Here is an 18,448-nt window from a genome sequence, read left to right as displayed (position 1 = left end):
CTTCTTCCACAGACTCCAAAACATGTCCAGGTTAGAGAGTTACTGGAGTCACTTCTGCACATGCTCAGTTTGGTGTGTATTGCTAAAGAGTTTTTTTTTTTTATTGGGAGAGTGCATGTGATCAGCACAGGGCCAATCAGCACTGTCCGGACAGACGGTCAGGGGTCCTGCATCCTGATAGGACAGCCAGTGCAGGGTGAAAACTCCTCCTACAAGCTTTAACCAGACACTGATAGATGTCATAAGACTCCCGATGAGAAAAGGTATTTGGCAGTTTATATTTACAAAAATGATTGCATTTCCATGTGCTGTGTACTGTGGGAGACCAGATTGAGTGAATGCAGGGTCCTGGATTTAGTAGCACTTTAAGGTATGGAAGGAGCTGAAACTTAGAGTTGCCAAGAGACAGCCAAGAAACCGTAAGGATTTAGAAAAGATCTGTAAAGAAGAGTGGATGAGTGGACCAAAATCCCTTCTGAGATGTGTGCAAACCTGGTAATCAACTACAAGAAATGTCTTACCCTCTGCGCTTGCCAACCAGGGTTTCTCCACCAAGTACTAAGTCATGTTTTGCTTGGGGATCAAATACTTCTTTAACTCACTGAACTGCAACTTAAATTTATAGCATTTGATTTCTGTGTTGTTTTTTTTTTAAGGATTTTTGGTTGATATTCTGTCTCTATCATTTAAAATACACCTTCATTTCTTTGTAAATGGGCAAACTTGCAAAGTCTTCAGGGGATCAAATATTTACTTTCCCCACTGTATTTAAATATGTAAATGCTGTCAAAAGATTCTTTATATTCTGCTCAGCTCTCCAGATTCACATACCTCTACCACACTACATAGCTGGGGTGATGACTACACCATCTCTTGGTTCAGAATAACACCTTTCTTTGTCACATTCCCAATTACTGAACAGAGGTGAATATGCGGACTCACAATACTATCTGGAGTGCTGCTTGAAATAAATTTTCCCATACCAGAATTATTTAATTTTGACTGAGGTCAAAATGCAGGTTTCCCACACCTCCACAAAATTAGTAAAGTTGTAAAAATGAATAACATTTAGGGAGCATTCACATTTAGGAATGTGCCCTTCCGGCGATTACATGCGAAAACCCTATTGGGGGGGTTCCTCCTATATATATATATATATATATATATATATGCTAAATGCAGGAACCCCCTGGGGTTCTCGAATGTAATCGCCACCAGGATGCATAATGCACCCTTCAAGTGAACCAGCCAGCCAGGTAAAGTGCATAAATTATTATTACTGGTGAGGTGCTGGCACCTTGTGGTGTATAAAAGTACTAATGCCCATCTTCAAATCAGTTTCCTATTCTAGGGAGGATTCTAGGCAACGTCTGTATACAGTACAACTGTCAAATGCTGCAATCTCAGTGGACAATGAGACACTGCCAAAAGTTCAATATAGACTTTAGTGTTCTGGCTGATGGGCTTTATGTCAAGGCAGTGAAGACAAGGCCCTGTATACAGACTGTCCTTAGAAACAAGGGTCTCCCCCCCCCCCCTCTTATTGAAACTGATAAGGCAAAACCGCTCAGGTTTCTTGACTTACCAACAATGGTAATTTGCACACTTTGGTAGTCCAGAGAGGTTCAGTTTAATTTGTATACACACACCAATCTTACTGAACCCATATCACTTTGCCTTCAAAGTTTATTTCAGGGTAAAACCTGACATGGGCTAAAAACACACAGCATTTCTCTGGGCTAAAAGGTGTCAGCTCTACTGCTGTCTTTTGCAAAACTAAAAAACATATGCAGCACATCTCTGCAATATATGCATCTTTTCCCATGTTTTATTCCTTTAAAGACCCTGCAAGAACCTGACGTGGGCTAAAACCACACAGCATTTCTCTGGGCTAAAAAGGTGTCAGCTCTACGACTTTCTTTTCCTAAACTACTCAAACTCCCACCGCACACACACACACACACACTCAGACACACACTAAAAACTGAGGCCGGGTTCACACGAGCTTCGGCTCGCAGCAGGGGGTCTGGTGCTTCTGTTCTCTGTTCAGGATGAGAATCAGGCCTGAATTTTTGCCTGAATTTGGACCTGGAACGGAGCCAAATACACACAGGACCCTTTTCCAGTGCAGACTGCAGATGCCCCGGAGGTGTGAATCGGCTCCATTGAGAGCCGTCACAGTCTCCTCTCCTACTAATAATTGGATGTGGGGAAATCTGCATCCAATTTGCATAAGTGTGAACCCAGCCTTATTCTGCAGTCCAATAGAAGAACTAGGAGGGCTAGTTAGAATACTTGAGATAACACAAATGTGCAGAACAGCTTTAAATTTGAGCTTTAACCACTTTAAGACCAAGCCTATTTTTGACACTTGGCGTTTACAAGCTAAAATCATTTTTTTTTTTGCAAGAAAACTACTTAAAACCCCCAAACATTATACAGGTCCCTCTCAAAAAATTAGCATATTGTGATAAAGTTCATTAATTTTCTGTAATGTACTGATAAACATTAGACTTTCATATATTTTAGATTCATTACACACAACTGAAGTAGTGCAAGCCTTTTATTGTTTTAATATTGATGATTTTGGCATACAGCTCATGAAAAACCAAAATTCCTATCTCAAAAAATTAGCATATCATGAAAATGTTCTCTAAACGAGCTATTAACCTAATCATCTGAATCAACTAATTAACTCTAAACACCTGCAAAAGATTTCTGAGGCTTTTAAAAACTCCCAGCCTGGTTTATTACTCAAAACCGCAATCATGGGTAAGACTGCCGACCTGACTGCTGTCCAGAAGGCCATCATTGACACCCTCAAGCAAGAGGGTAAGACACAGAAAGAAATTTCTGAACGAATAGGCTGTTCCCAGAGTGCTGTATCAAGGTACCTCAGTGAGAAGTCTGTGGGAAGGAAAACGCTGCACAACGAGAAGAGGTGACCGGACCCTGAGGAAGATTGTGGAGAAGGACCGATTCCAGACCTTGGGGGACCTGCGGAAGCAGTGGAATGAGTCTGGAGTAGAAACATCTAGAGCCACCGTGTACAGGCGTGTGCAGGAAATGGGCTACAGGTGCCGCATTCCCCAGGTCAAGCCACTTTTGAACCAGAAACAGCGGCAGAAGCGCCTGACCTGGGCTACAGAGAAGCAGCACTGGACTGTTGCTCAGTGGTCCAAAGTACTTTTTTCAGATGAAAGCAAATTTTGCATGTCATTCGGAAATCAAGGTGCCAGAGTCTGGAGGAAGACTGGGGAGAGGGAAATGCCAAAATGCCTGAAGTCCAGTGTCAAGTACCCACAGTCAGTGATGGTCTGGGGTGCCATGTCAGCTGCTGGTGTTGGTCCACTGTGTTTTATCAAGGGCAGGGTCAATGCAGCTAGCCATCAGGAGATTTTGGAGCACTTCATGCTTCCATCTGCTTTATGGAGATGAAGATTTCATTTTTCAGCATGACCTGGCACCTACTCACAGTGCCAAAACCACTGGTAAATGGTTTACTGACCATGGTATTACTGTGCTCAATTGGCCTGCCAACTCTCCTGACTTGAACCCCATAGAGAATCTGTGAGATGTTGTGAAGAGAAAGTTGAGAGACGCAAGACCCAACACTCTGGATGAGCTCAAGGCCGCTATCGAAGCATCCTGGGCCTCCATAACACCTCAGCAGTGCCACAGGCTGATTGCCTCCATGCCACGCCGCATTGAAGCAGTCATTTCTGCAAAAGGATTCCCGACTAACTATTGAGTGCATAACTGAACATAATTATTTGAAGGTTGACTTTTTTTGTATTAAAAACACTTTTTTTTTTATTGGTCGGATGAAATATGCTAATTTTTTTAGATCGGAATTTTGTTTTTTCATGAGCTGTATGCCAAAATCATCAATATTAAAACAATAAAAGGCTTGCACTACTTCAGTTGTGTGTAATGAATCTAAAATATATGAAAGTCTAATGTTTATCAGTACATTACAGAAAATAATGAACTTTATCACAATATGCTAATTTTTTGAGAGGGACCTGTATACATTTTTTTAGCAGAGACCCTAGAGAAAAAAATGAAAATCGTTGCAATATTTTTTATCATACCGTATTTGCGCAGCGGTCTTCCAAACGCAATTTTTTTGGGAAAAAAAAAATTACTTTTAATTAAAAAATAAGAAAACAGTAAAAGTTAGCCCAATTTTTTTTCCATAATGTGAAAGATAATGTTACGCCGAGTAAATAGATACCAAATATGTCATGCTTCAAAATTGCGCACGCTCGCAGAATGGCGACAAACTTTGGTGCTTAAAAATCCCATTGGCGAAACTTTAAAAATTTTTACAGGTTACCAGCTTAAAGTTACAGAGGAGGTCTAGGGCTCAAATTATTGCTCTCGCTTTAACGATCGCGGCTATACGTCACATGTGTGGTTTGGTGTAAACATTCCTTGTAATAGAAATAGCCATGACAGGACCTCTTTATTGTGAGATCTGGGGTCAAAAAGTCCTCAGATCTCACAAGTACACTAAAAAAACAAACAAAAAAAATAAAATAAAATCGTCTCTTTAAGCGGATTGCTAGGCAACGACGTTTGACGTCGCTCCGGTCCTCCAAGACCATAGAGTCGAGTGAGGGCCATCTTGCCCTCACTCGACTTCCTGTCTAAGAGGACCCGGGACTGGAGCATTTTCCCCGCTGCCAGCGGGTCCGGTAAGTGGGGAAAAGGACCGGAACGCGGCGAGAGGTCACTTCTTCCGCCGCCCCGGAAGAGTAATCCCGCGGCGAATCCACTGCTGGGACCACCCTTACCTGAAAGCCGATCGCCCGCCGTTTTCAAAAATACTGGGGTTATGGCAGCTATATGCTACCATAACCCCGTTATTTAGCGTCAAAGACCGACGTAGATCGCCAGCATGTGGTAAGAGATCAACACGCACTTATGGAAAAAAAATATATATAACTAAATGCTTTAAGGCCTGGTTCATACCTATGCAGGTTGCAGTTTGCATATTGCAGGTGCATTCTGCATTTTTTTAATACACATTTTTGATCTATTGAAATCTATGGAATAAAAAACCAGAAAAAGTTCATGGCCCTTTCCAAAAAATGCATAGCTGTGAACATGACCCATAGGAAACCATGTTAAATGGACTGTAGTGTGTTTCTGTAAAACTGAAAACGCACTAAAAAAATGCATGGGTGTGAAGCAGGCCCGTATATTTAACAGACCAAAACGCAGCGAAAAGGTTTTATTCATCATTTGGAGAATAGAGCTCAAATAGCACATAGCAACCTTTGAACACAGATCAGGAGTTATATTAACAGTATTTCTTTTACGGTGTTTAATGAACACCACATTTAGGTGCCTGTTTTGGTGCTTTTAAATCAAAGTAGATATCAAGTGTACAGAAAAACCAAGTTCACAAATCTTAAATTAACTTATGTGTGGATTATCTAACCCAGGGTTTTTCAACCTTTTTTCAGTCAAGGCACACTTCGGAACTGTGCACATTCCTGGGGCACACCAGTATTTGCGCACGTCGCATTTTTTTTTTTTATATAATCTTTTTTTTAAGACAAAATACCATGTGGTATTGAACAATGCCATAGTTGTAGAAATAGAAGGTCATGAAGACATATGTGAAGTACAAAAGTACAAAATATGAAACAGAATATGAGACAATATAACAATAACGCTAACCTTTTAAAGTGCTAGAAACAGCCCATAAAGCGGACATGCTGACCAAACCATATAGGAGTCCAGACAAGTAAGCCCGAAGGCCAACCTAAGCTATCAATGACAATTAGAACATCAAACAGACTACAAAATATCTCAACTGGCGCAGAAGTTGGAGAAGGGGGGGCCCTAACAGCCTCTATCAAACATGTTGCATTTTTTTTAACCACTTAAGCCCCGGAGGATTTGGCTGCTAAACGACCAGAGGGTATTTTGCGATTCGGCACTGCGTGACTTTAACGGACAATTGCGCGGTCGTGCGACGCTGTACCTAAACGAATTTGGCGTCCTTTTTTTCCCACAAACAGAGCTTTCTTTTGGCGGTATTTGATCACCTGTGCGATTTTTTGATCACGCGCTATAAACAAAAAAAGAGCGTAAATTTTGCAAAAATAGCAATATTTTTCCCTTTTTTTTATATGAAATTCCCCCAAAAAAAATGTAAAAATCAAAATTTTTTTATATTTTCGGCCAATTTGTTTTATGCTACCTATGTTTGGTAAAAAAAAATCGCAAAAAGCGTATTTTGATTGGTTTGCGCAAAAGTTATTGCGTTTACTAACAAAGGGAAAGATTTTTGTCATTTTTGTTGTTTTTTTTTTTAACGTGTAATGGCGGCGATCTGCGATTTTTTTGCGGTACTGCGACATTGCGGCGGAAAGATCGGACCCTTGACTGACATTTTTGACACTTTTGGGGTTACCAGTGACATTTCTACAGTAATCAGTGCTATATATATGCAATGTTACTGTAAAAATACACTGGTAGTGAAGGGGTTAACTTTATTTGAGAGGGAGGGGCTGTGTGTGTCCCTAGGGGCGTGATTCTAACTGTGATTGGCTGTGGCTTCAACTGTATGCAGAGTGATCAATGGATCTACATAGTAGATCCATGTGATCAGCTCTCATACAGAGAGGAGAATGACAGGCAGCTTGTTTACACAAGCTGCCTGACTTTCTCCCTCTCCCCCGCCGATCGCAGAGTGGCCGGCGGCGATCGGGTCCGCCGGTCACACGCGCGGGGGGGGTCCGTGACCACGCGGGAGCGCGCCTCCGGCGGCGCGCGCTCGCTCCCTAAACCCTCACAGGCGAGCGACGTAGACCTACGTCACTTTGCCTGTGAGGGGCTGACCGCCGCCGTAGATAGTCGTGCGGCGGTCGGCAAGTGGTTAATAGGCGTGAATGTACACACATTTGCTAGATGCATGGGGGTGTCATTAGGAGAAATAATGGCAACCACATGCGACTGCAAAAGACAGCACTTTTATGTGTGGTACAGGAAAATGTGGAATTTCGCTATTACCTCACTGCACCTGGTGTGAACAAGCCCTAAAATGTAATCTGTGAGGCAGAGTTCAGTGGTCTTAGGTTGTAACTCCTCCAAATTCACCCCTTCTAGCACAAACCCCCCACCAAATCCCTCCTCCTAGCACAAACCCACTCAAATCCCCCCAAATTCCTCCTCCTATCACAACCCCCCCAAATTCATCCCTCCTTCTAGCACAAATCCCCTATCAAATAATCCCCCTTACTAGCAAACCCACCCCCCCCCCAAATTCCTCCTCCTAGAACAAATGTCCTATATCCCCCCCCCCTTCCCAGCACAAGTCCCTCTGTTCCGTAATCCCCACCCCTAGCACAAACCCCACTCCAATCCCCACTCTTAGCACAAATCCCTGACCAAAACACCCCCTCCCCCCAAATTCGTCCTCCCAACTCAAACGCCCCTGAATTGCCCCTGCCAGCACAACCCCATTCCCCTCATAGCACAAACACCCCTGTTTCCAAATCCCCACTGCTAGCAAAAACTCCCCCAATTTTCCCCTCCCAGCATAAACCCCCGTTACCAAATACCCACTCCAATCCCTCCTCCCAGCACAATTCTCTCAACCCCCCCCCCCCCCCCCAGCACAAATGTAGGCAGTGCTTAACTCCCGTGCAGAGCATCGGCAGTGCATGTTAACCGAGCAGTGCGACTCTGCAAGAAAAGAGAGAGAGCGAGCACAGTCCGTACGGCTCTCCTTCTCCCTGCAGCTACATGTACCATGCCTAGAAAAACAGAAAGCTGTAGTGCAGTCCGACATGTTCTTAACAACCGATGACGTCAATAAAAACATGCATGCATTGTAAATGTAATCAATATGAGTCACCTGCCATATATTATATATATATATATATATATACACAGTGGGTACGGAAAGTATTCAGACCCCCTTAAATTTTTCACTCTTTGTTATATTGCAGCCATTTGCTAAAATCATTTAGGTTCATTCTTCTTCCTCATGAATGTACACATAGCACCCCATACTGACAGAAAAACACAGAATTGTTGACATTGTTGCAGATTTATTAAAAAAGAAAAACTGAAATATCACATGGTCCTAAGTATTCAGACCCTTTGCTGTGACACTCATATATTTAACTCAGGTGCTTTCCATTTCTTCTGATCATCCTTGAGATGGTTCTACACCTTCATTTGAGTCCAGCTGTGTTTGATTATACTGATTGGACTTGATTAGGAAAGCCACACACCTGTCTATATAAGACCTTCCAGATCACAATGCATGTCAGAGCAAATGAGAATCATGAGGTCAAAGGAACTGCCTGAAGAGCTCAGAGACAGAATTGTGGCAAGGCACAGATCTGGCCAAGGTTACAAAAAGATTTCTGCTGCACTTAAGGTTCCTAAGAGCACAGTGGCCTCCATAATCCTCAAAGGGAAGACGTTTGGGATGACCAGAACCCTTCCTAGAGCTGGCCGTCTGGCCAAACTGAGCTATCGGGGGGAGAAGAGCCTTGGTGAGAGAGGTAAAGAAGAACCCAAAGATCACTGTGGCTGAGCTCCAGAGATGCAGTCAGGAGATGGGAGAAAGTTGTAGAAAGTCAACATCACTGCAGCCCTCCACCAGTCGGGGCTTTATGGCAGAGTGGCCCGACGGAAGCCTCTCCTCAGTGTAAGACACATGAAAGCCCGCATGGAGTTTGCTAAAAAAACACCTGAAGGACTCCAAGATGGTGAGGAATAAGATTCTCTGGTCTGATGAGACCAAAATAGAACTTTTTGGCCTTAATTCTAAGCGGTATGTGTGGAGAAAACCAGGCACTGCTCATCACCTGTCCAATACAGTCCCAACAGTGAAGCATGGTGGTGGCAGCATCATGCTGTGGGGGTGTTTTTCAGCTGCAGGGACAGGACGACTGGTTGCAATCGAGGGAAAGATGAATGCGGCCAAGTACAGGGATATCCTGGACAAAAACCTTCTCCAGAGTGCTCTGGACCTCAGACTGGGCCGAAGGTTTTACCTTCCAACAAGACAATGACCCTAAGCACACAGGTAAAATAACGAAGGAGTGGCTTCACAACAACTCCGTGACTGTTCTTGAATGTCCCAGCCAGAGCCCTGACTTAAACCCAATTGAGCATCTCTGGAGAAACCTAAAAATGGCTGTCCACCAACGTTTACCATCCAACCTGACAGAACTGGAGAGGATCTGCAAGGAAGAATGGCAGAGGATCCCCAAATCCAGGTGTGAAAGACTTGTTGCATCTTTCCCAAGGGGGCTTCTACTAAATACTGAGCAAAGGGTCTGAATACTTAGGACCATGTGATATTTCAGTTTTTCTTTTTTAATAAATCTGCAACAATGTCAACAATTCTGTGTTTTTCTGTCAGTATGGTTTGCTATGTGTACATTCATGAGGAAGAAGAATGAACCTAAATGATTTTAGCAAATGGCTGCAATATAACAAAGAGTGAAAAATTTAAGGGGGTCTGAATACTTTCCGTACCCACTGTATATATATATAAAAATAAATAAATAAATAGAAGGAAAAAATGAACTTACCAGGAGAGGAAATAAGAATTTGGCAGCGAGTAAGAATAGCCAAGAGGAAATCATTGTGGGAGTGGACTAAAAATAGAAAATAAAAATATTAGTTTGATGAGTAAGCTGCTTCTCAGATTTTAAAATATATTCAAGTTAGATAAAAGACTCAAAAAAATAAAAAAAAAAAAAAAAAAAAAAACAGTGTTCTCCTTTGAGAATTTTAATTCAGTTCAGCTGCACCATAGCTTTAAAACACAACACCATCCAAAAGTTTTCAGCAGCTTCAGTGGTGTGTATTAAGGGGTGGGGGGGGGGGGGTGTGATTACCTGTAGAAAAGCCATTTTCAAAGTCCATATGAAAAGGATAGTGATGTGACTGAATTCTTTGTGTCCACGCAATATAATTTTCTTATACATTCAGGTCTACTTTCCTGCTGTCTATTGGGAGATCTCTCCTTTCTACCCTACTGCCATTGCAGGCTGAGAGAGCAGATTTTTACAAAGTAGCCTAGTCATCCTTCAAACATATGTGTTAAGAATCCATCAGAGAGGTTTGGAAAAGATGCCGACAATGGGGTTGCAGGCCTCTATAGCCTGTGTGTGCAACCACCTGAGAGGAAGCTTCACAGAACACATCATGCATCAACATTCCATATTCTCTGTAGTCACCTCACAGTACAGTGGTGTGCCCACCAGATACATCATCTACAAAAGTAGTTTCAAAATGTATACAACTAAAACCAAAGCATTAACAATATATCAGTCATCTGTAAGGATATACCCAAAGCAAAGGGCTGATTTTTAGTGACCCTTCTACACCACCTTGGTACGTGCAAAATAAGGGTGGGGCCATTAACGTGGATGTCATCACGCGGGCAAGGTCGGGCGTTATCGTGTGTAAATGCTTTTGCAATTGTGAGTATAGTTTTATTTAAAAAACGTATCTGATTTTACTACACTATGTGGTTTCCTTCACCCACCTCTTTTTTTTCCTCTTAGGAAGTAGGGGTGTTGAAAAAAAATTATCGAATCAATGCATCGCAATGCAGCCTTGAACGTTGCTGCATCACCATTGCACAAATAATGTCATCCGGGGCACCCAACCTCCCCTGGGGCAGAACTACCAATGTAAAAAATCACTGCCAGCCCCACTGTTTCATGAATTCATCCTACATGGTCTTAAAGCGGAGTTCCAGCCACACAAAAACATTTTTTAGATAAAAATACCCCCCTAATCCTAAGCTAACGCCAATTACACTAACACTAACCCCACAGTACAGTACAGGACAGTAGTTGAATTTAGATAAAATCTTACCTTTAAAAATGATTGCAGAGCGCGGCAATCTCTGGTGTGGGCGTCTGAAGCCGCTGTGTCCCCCGCTATGTCCCTCTCCCTGGTTTCTGGCTCCCAGAATGCCAATCGCAATCTCGTTCAAGCGCTGTAGATTGCGATCGACAATCAGAGTAGCGGCCGGCCATTCCCATTGCATCCTGGGATTGATGACTCACATCTCCCAGGACGCAATGCGAAACCAGAAGTGACATCCAGGGCCGCGGCCGCAGAAGGAGGAAGTTGGACAGAGATGCCCCCAAAATAAGGTAAGTGACCCCCCAAAAAAAAAAAAATGTGCAATTATTTTTTTAACATGCTTTTCCCCACAGGAATCCAGAAAGAAGAAAAAGAGGGTGAACTCTGCTTTAAGTGTTAGTGTAAACCGAATCCATCCTACACTGTGTAAGTGTAAACCAATGCCTGTAAATACTTATCTCCAATCTTTTATGGCCGGTCATGTGACCTCTGGCCGCTCTCCTCCTCCGATCTAAAGGCTACAGCGGGAGGAGCGGGAGAAGGAGATCAGCTGAAGGTCACGTAACTGGCCATAAAAAAAAAAAAAAAAACACGAGATAATGAGGTATTTACATGCATCGGTTTACACTAACACTTAGGCAGTGCACAATGGATTTATGAAACAGGGATTTTTTTTTTTTTTTTCATTTTTTGGGTACGCTAGCAGGGGTCTCCTTGTAAAGGGGGCTGTGCCATTTAGTATTTACTGTTCTAAAAAAAAAAAAAAAAAAAAATACTTTTGTTGTCTGATGTGTTCAGACATTTGCTACATGCACGAGTGTCTTTTTTTTTTTTTTTTTAAGAGCAGATAAAATATAAAAATGGAGTTCTTCTGACTTTGACGAAAAGCATGGGCAGAAAACGTGATGCATTGCAGAATCGAATAGTTGACAGGATAATCGTCATCGAATCGAAGTGGGAGACCAGCAAAGATGTGCACCCTTTACGGAGTGATAAACAGTATATTGATAGCTGGAAGCAGAGAAGAGTTTGTTCCTTTGTGGTAGCAGTCCTCTTTTGCATGAAAGTGGATGCCTTCCAAATGCAGCAGGGTTCTTTGAACCACCAGCCTTTGAACGACCATGCTAAGTGCATTGTGATGGTGGAGGTGTTCTTAGCACTAGATGGTGAAAGCATGTTTAATGCACTATTGGATTTTTTATTCACGGATGGACATTTGCACTATTATTTATGGACCTATAATTTATTAAAAATTGGATTTTTGACTTACCGTAAAATCCTTTTCTCTGATGTTCTTGATGGACACAGCTCCTGATCTTCTTAACCATTGGGTTATACTGCCCCCTACAGGAGTGGGACACTAGGCAGAAAAAAAATCTGGCTACGCCTATGGGCAGTCCCAGGGGGTATACTCCCTCTCTCTGCTATAGGTTTTGTTAAAAGCAGTGTCAGAAGAATTATAACTCCACAGAGGGGTGGGTGCTGTGTCCATCAATAAACATCAGAAAAATTGAATTTACAGTAAGTTACATAGTTAGTCAGGTTGAAAAAAGACACAGGTCTATCTGGCTCAACCAAAAAAACAAAAAACAGTAAAGAAAACCCAACCATACAATCCCATATACACAACCCTATACCCGCAGTTGATCCAGAGGAAGTCAAAAATCCCATTTTCGCTTTCGTTCATTGACAGACACAGCTCCTGATCTTCTTAACCATTGGGACGTCCCAAAGCAGTGTTAAACATGAGGGGTGGTAACAGCGAAAAGGAAATTTCCAAAGCCAACTATAGCCAATCAGATAAACAGGAGCTCAACCAAAACAACTGGAGCTCACCTTATAAAAAACAATACACCCTCAAAGAGAACCAGGTCCTCTAAAGAGCAGCCTGCAAAACCTTGTAGCCAAAGGAAGCATCCGTAGATGCCAACACATCCACTTTATAGAACTTTGTGAAAGTGTGCACCGACGACCAGGTGGCCACCTGGCAAACCTGCGTCACTAATGCCTGATGACGGAAGGCCCAGGAGGCTTTGAGCGCCCGAGTAGAGTGCGCCTTGACAGGGAAAGGAGGAACTTGACCCGTGATGGAATAGGCCTGGATCACTGTCTGATCCATCTGGAAATGGTCACAGTGGAAGCGGACAACCCTTTCCGAGGCCTATCCATGAACACAAATAGTTAAGAGTCTGACTTCCTAAAAGACTCTGTAGCTGCCAGGTACACCCTATATGCCCCGGACTACATCCAAGGCATGCAAAGCAATTTCTTTCAGATGTTTTGGCCTGGGACACAGGGAAGTCAACACAATGTCTTCATTCAAATTAAATCGGAATCAACCTTTGGAAGGAACGACAGACAGGGGCTGAAGAACCACCTTTTCTCTGAACCACCGAGTAAGGTGAACGACAGGATAACGCCGCCAATTCCGACACCCTGCACGCAGAGGTGATAGCCACCAAAAAGGCCACCTTCTGTGACAGCGTAAACAGGGGAATCTCTGGAAGATTCTAAAAAGGAGGCCTCTGGAGGACTGAGAGCACCAAATTGAGGTTCCAAGGCGGTAACAGAGACCGCACTGTAAGAGCCAGATACTGAACTCCTTGAAAAAAAGTATGCACCATGGAGTGTGTGGTCAAAGTTGTTGAAAGAAGACCGCCAATGCCAACACTTGGCCCTTGATAGTATTCAAGGGCAGTTTCTGCTCAACCCCCCGTTGAAGGAAGGTTAAGATCCGAGCCACCGAAAAAGAGCGGGGATGAACCTCAAGAGACTCACACCACGCAATGTAAGACTTCCACATACAATGGTAGATCTTTCTAGAAGTGGATTTCCTAGCTTTTAACAGCGTTGGAATCACCAACTCTGACAAACCTCTATCCATCAGCACCTGGCGTTCAACAGCCAAGCCGTCAAAGCCAGCAACTGTAAACCAGGATGGAAGATTGGTTCTTGGGACAGCAGATCCTCCCAGGGAGGAAGCTTCCAAGGGACGGCGTAGCAAGCCCGACGAGGCCAGTCCGGAGTCAGTAAGATGAACGGAATCCCTTCTGCCTCGATCCTGTGTCGAAGTCTTGGCAGAAGCTGGAGAGGAGGGAAGGTATAAATCAGACGAAACTGGCCCCACAGGGTCACCAGCGTGTCCGTGGCGTCCACCAGAGGATCCCGTGACCGAGCCACAAACCTCTGTACTTTTCTGTTGAGCCGAGACGCCAAAAGATCCACCTCGGGGACGCCCCACCAGAAACACAACTGATGAAACACCCCTGGATGAAGGGACTATTCCCCTTGGTCCAACGCCTGCTGACTGAGGTAATCTGCCTCAGGAATATGAACAGCAGAAAGGGCTGGAACGAACCGTTCTGCCCACCTTAGAATGCCTACTACCGCCAGAACTGCCAGAACACTTATTGTGCCTCCTTTGTGATTGACATAAGCCACTGCCGTGGCATTGTCCGATTGAATGCGCACTGGACATCCCTGAAGGTGATCTGTCTATTGACCGGTATTCTGGACCCAGTGTTCAGAGCTCCTGAGCAGAATTTTGGCCAAGGATGCCCCCCCAGACGGACAGGCTGGAATCCGTGGTGACCACTGTCCAAACCCAAAGGGAGGAAGAATTTGCCCAACCGAGAACGAAGCCACCATTTATAGGGACTCCTTCATTCCCTGACTCAGCCGGATCCAATTGTCCAGAGACTGCTGAGTCTTGTCCCATTTGGCCAGAATCCCCCTTTTCAGGGATCTCGTATGGAACTGTGCAAACGGAACCGCATCGAAGGTAGACACCATTAGGTCAAGTACCCGCATGCAAGTCCAGAGGGATGGCCATCTGCTGGACAGCAGGAGACGAATAGCAGCGTACAATTTCTGGAGTTTGTCCAGAGGAAGGAGCACTCTGGCTAAGGCCGAGTCCAGAGTCAGACCCACATAGTCCAGCTTTGTGGACAGAACCAGAGCAGACTTCTGAAAAGTCAGAATCAAGCTGAACTCCCGAAGAGTTTGTATGGTGATTTCCAATTTTTCCACCAGAGCAGCAGGAGACTCCGCTCGCAGAAGGAGTTCGTCCAAGTAGCTAAGTACCGCGAACCCCCGTTGACGTAACAATGCTAGCATGGGGGCCAACACTTTTGTGAAGACCGGAGGAGCCGAGGCGAGACCAAAGGGTAACGCCACAAACTGATAATGCTCCTCTCCTACGGCAAAGCAGAGGAAGCGCTGGTGACCGGCAAATATTGGAATGTGAAGGTAAGCATCCTTGATGTCGATAGAGGCAAGAAAATCCCCTGATGCAGGGATGCCACCACCGTGCGAATGGACTCCAATCTGAACTTCTGCACCCGCACAAAGCAGTTTAGCGCATTGAGGTTCAGGATTGGACGCACCTTGCCTTTCTTTCTGGGAACTGTAAACAGGTTTGAGTAAAAACCCTGAAAACTTTCAGAATTCGGGACCAGGACAATCACCCCTTGAAGTAACAGATCTTGTACCGCCTCAAACAGATCCTGTAAGCGGTCCAGGGACAGGTGCAAGTTGGAAGGAAAGAGCCTTGCCGGGGGACAAGAGCGAAACTCGATCTTGTAGCCGGACCAATTGACTTTGTGGACCCACCTGTCTTGAACCAGGGAAGTCCACAGGTCTGGAAACCAGCGAAGACGTCCTCCCACCCCCAATACGGGGTGAGGACACACCTTCATGCTGAAGAAGCCTTGTCTGAGGGTCTGGAGAATCCCACTCTCGGCTTGCCAGACCAGGTTTGTTTGGATCCTCCAGAGAAGGCCCTAAAAAGGCTTTGAGCTCTTGTCAGTCAACTCTGAGGGACGAACAAACTTCTTATGAGTCAAGGAGGGCCCACGTCTATAACGAGACTCCTTGCCCTTAGTAGCCTGCAGAAGAAAGGTACTCTTTCCCCCTGTAAGACCTTTATTCATGTCATCCAGGGTAGCTCCAAACAGGCGATCTCCTTGAAAGGGGAGATCAGTCAAGGCCTTTTTAGAAGTCTGGTCTGCAGACCAGCATTTAAGCCAAAAGAGACGCCGAAGGACCACTGCCGAAACAGAGAGCTGAGTCACTAGTGGAGCCACATCCAAAGAGGAATCACACAAACTGCAGCCCCTGGACCAGCTGGTCCGCCAGCTCAGCAAAGGCAGGGCGGGAACTGTTCTCCCTCCAGGTCACGGCATAAGAGCTTAGCCCACTCGGTCAGAATTTGCAACACGAGGGCAATTGTGAATACCGACCTCAGTGCCGAACCAGCCAGAGTGTACATATTGCGGGCCACAGCCTCTGCCTTCCTGTCAGCCGGACCCTTAAAAGTCAGGTACACTTCAACCTGAATCATGGTTACCTGAATCATGGTTGCCTTGTTCAATCTGTTACCTGGAGCATCCACCACCAGTGGAACAGTCCACTTCTTAATAAGAGACTCCTCATAAGGGTATCACCTAGTAAAGCGCTTAGGGACCCCAAGGGGACGTTTTGGTCGTCCCCACTCTTTAGCAACAATTCTGTCAAAATAGCCAGTGAAAGGAAACTCCTTTGCCACTCTGAATGGCTTGTGAGTGACAAAGGGAACCTGCGTCTCCATCGCAGCTGCAGCTGTGTCCCCCATTTTCAAAGTCTCACCCACAGATACAATCAGTGCTTCCACCAGCACCGCTTCGTGCACGGTTGCAGATGTGGAGGAATCATGCTCACTATCTGAGGATTGTGGGCGCATGGTCGCAGACCTAGCAGGGAGGCCCACATCAGCAGGGGCCGAATAAGATTCAGAATCTGATGAGAGAGATGAGGCAGGGGAAGGCGGGGGGCACTTTTTGCTAGCCCGTGGCCCAAAATCCACCTCCACCCAGGACACAAAGGACTCCAGGACCGCTGTCAGTGCATCGATGGATGGTTGGGACCCGGAGAGCCCGGCAGCCTCAGAGAGGGGATCAGGTGGGGAGAGGTGCACCAAAGACTCCATGAGTCACCAGGGGGGCCTCACAAAAAGTGTAAAACACTGCAAAGGGACAACCCCGACCGTGCTGGCAGCACCACCGGTCGCCAGGCACAAAGCACCAAGAGATCCTCAGCAGAGGGGGGAGAGGACCCCACCAGACTCACCACCCAGCAGAAACAGGCACCTGCCGTCACCAGGATAATCTGCACTCCACGTGTGATGATCAGGAAGTGAAAGGATCCAGGAGTTAGCAACAGGTGATGAGGAGCGGCTCCCACTGTCATGGCCGCCACTATTTTCAATGGCAAACCACCGCAAAATGGCCACCAGGCTACACAAACATGGCCACCGTGCATAGAGGACACAGGCTACCGCAAAATGGCAGCACCACGAGGCTCCAAGGGACCCAGGAGGGATTCCTAGGTCTCAAGTACAGGCCTAGGCAGGATGGGGGGGGCCCTGGTAGGAGCGCATCAACCCACCCCACCCCCATCGCAAGTATAGCGCCCTGCCCCAGCCCCACGAGGTTGACCAGACCACCCACATAGTCATCCCAGCATTAATGGAGGGAGGGTATTATGGGGGTACAGATAAAGGGGGGTGCCCAAAGGGAAGGAGGGGAACCTGGGGGGTCCGACCGTCCCAAAGAGGGGGACCATACCAAAACCCTCCAGGGGGAGAGGGGGGGCCAGCTACTCACCATACTAGGAACAAAGCAGGCAGTACCTCCTCACCATCGAAATGGGGGGAGCTGTCGGCCAGGAGGAACACTGTGACTCGGGCCGAGACATGGTCACATGCATCGTATGCGGGCTAGGTCGCGGCCAACCTAGCGTGGTGCTAAAATCTGCGCGCGCAAGCTGGCCAGACTGGGGTGACCACTGGATTTAGATTATCCAGCCCATCCGGCAGTTGATTGTAGATCTCACGGGAGAAAACAGGAAAAAAATGTATATTTAAAAAGAAAAAAATTGCCAGGACCAGAGATCCCAGCAAGGAACTAGGTCCTTACTCCTGACTAGGCAGTACCTATAGCAAAAGAGAGGGAGTATACCCCCTGGGATTGCCCATAGGCGTAGCCAGACTTTTTTTCTGCCTAGTGGTTAGGAAGATCAGGAGTTGTGTCCGTCAATGAACGAAAGAGAAACATGGGAATGTTAAAATGGGTATGCAATAGTGCAACACATTTAAGAGGATTTTATGTTTATGTAGCAAGGTATTCGGGTATTTGTTAGTGCTGGTATTGTTTGTTTTGGTATAGAGTATAGAAATTTAGCACCTAGCGCAATTTATGTTTTTTTTCTATACCACCTACCATTTTCTTGTGTGAGGAGCCTTCTTGCTTCAACATCAAATTCTTCTTTGCTGATTTTCTGCTTGAACCAGAGCTTCAGGTTAGCCCAATATCTAAAAGATAATTTGAACAAGTAAATGATTTGTATTGGAATAATGTCCACCACACTCATTAAAAGAAAAAGATAAAAAAGGGACAAGATGCATAAAGTGCATCCAACTAATGGTACCTGCATGTATCTTCATAAGACTGTAAAAGGGTCACAGGAGCATTGAAAATCAACTGCATTTTTAATTCGCAAACTCACTTCCACATAGTGTTTATAGTTGTCCCACCAATCCCACACCTTC

The 18,448-nt window shown here is 45.2% G+C and overlaps 1 protein-coding gene across 1 annotated transcript in view; it reads right to left on the bottom strand.

Annotated features, from left to right (window-relative positions):
- TADA1 (transcriptional adaptor 1) overlaps positions 1–18,448 on the bottom strand; it is a 116,261-nt gene that overhangs the window by 75,750 nt on the left and 22,063 nt on the right. The window contains exons 2-3 of the mRNA XM_082266136.1: positions 18,120–18,211; positions 9,573–9,638 (exon numbers count right to left, since the gene is read on the bottom strand). Of these exons, the coding sequence (XP_082122262.1) occupies positions 9,573–9,638; positions 18,120–18,211 (158 nt within the window). The remainder of the gene's footprint in view (positions 1–9,572; positions 9,639–18,119; positions 18,212–18,448) is intronic.

Source organism: Pelophylax lessonae (assembly GCF_965119305.1).
Source record: "Pelophylax lessonae genome assembly, chromosome: 8".
Classification (NCBI taxonomy): Eukaryota; Metazoa; Chordata; class Amphibia; order Anura; family Ranidae; genus Pelophylax; species Pelophylax lessonae.
The sequence above is the reverse complement of the archived record's forward strand: the minus strand, read 5'-3'. Positions and strand labels throughout refer to the sequence as shown.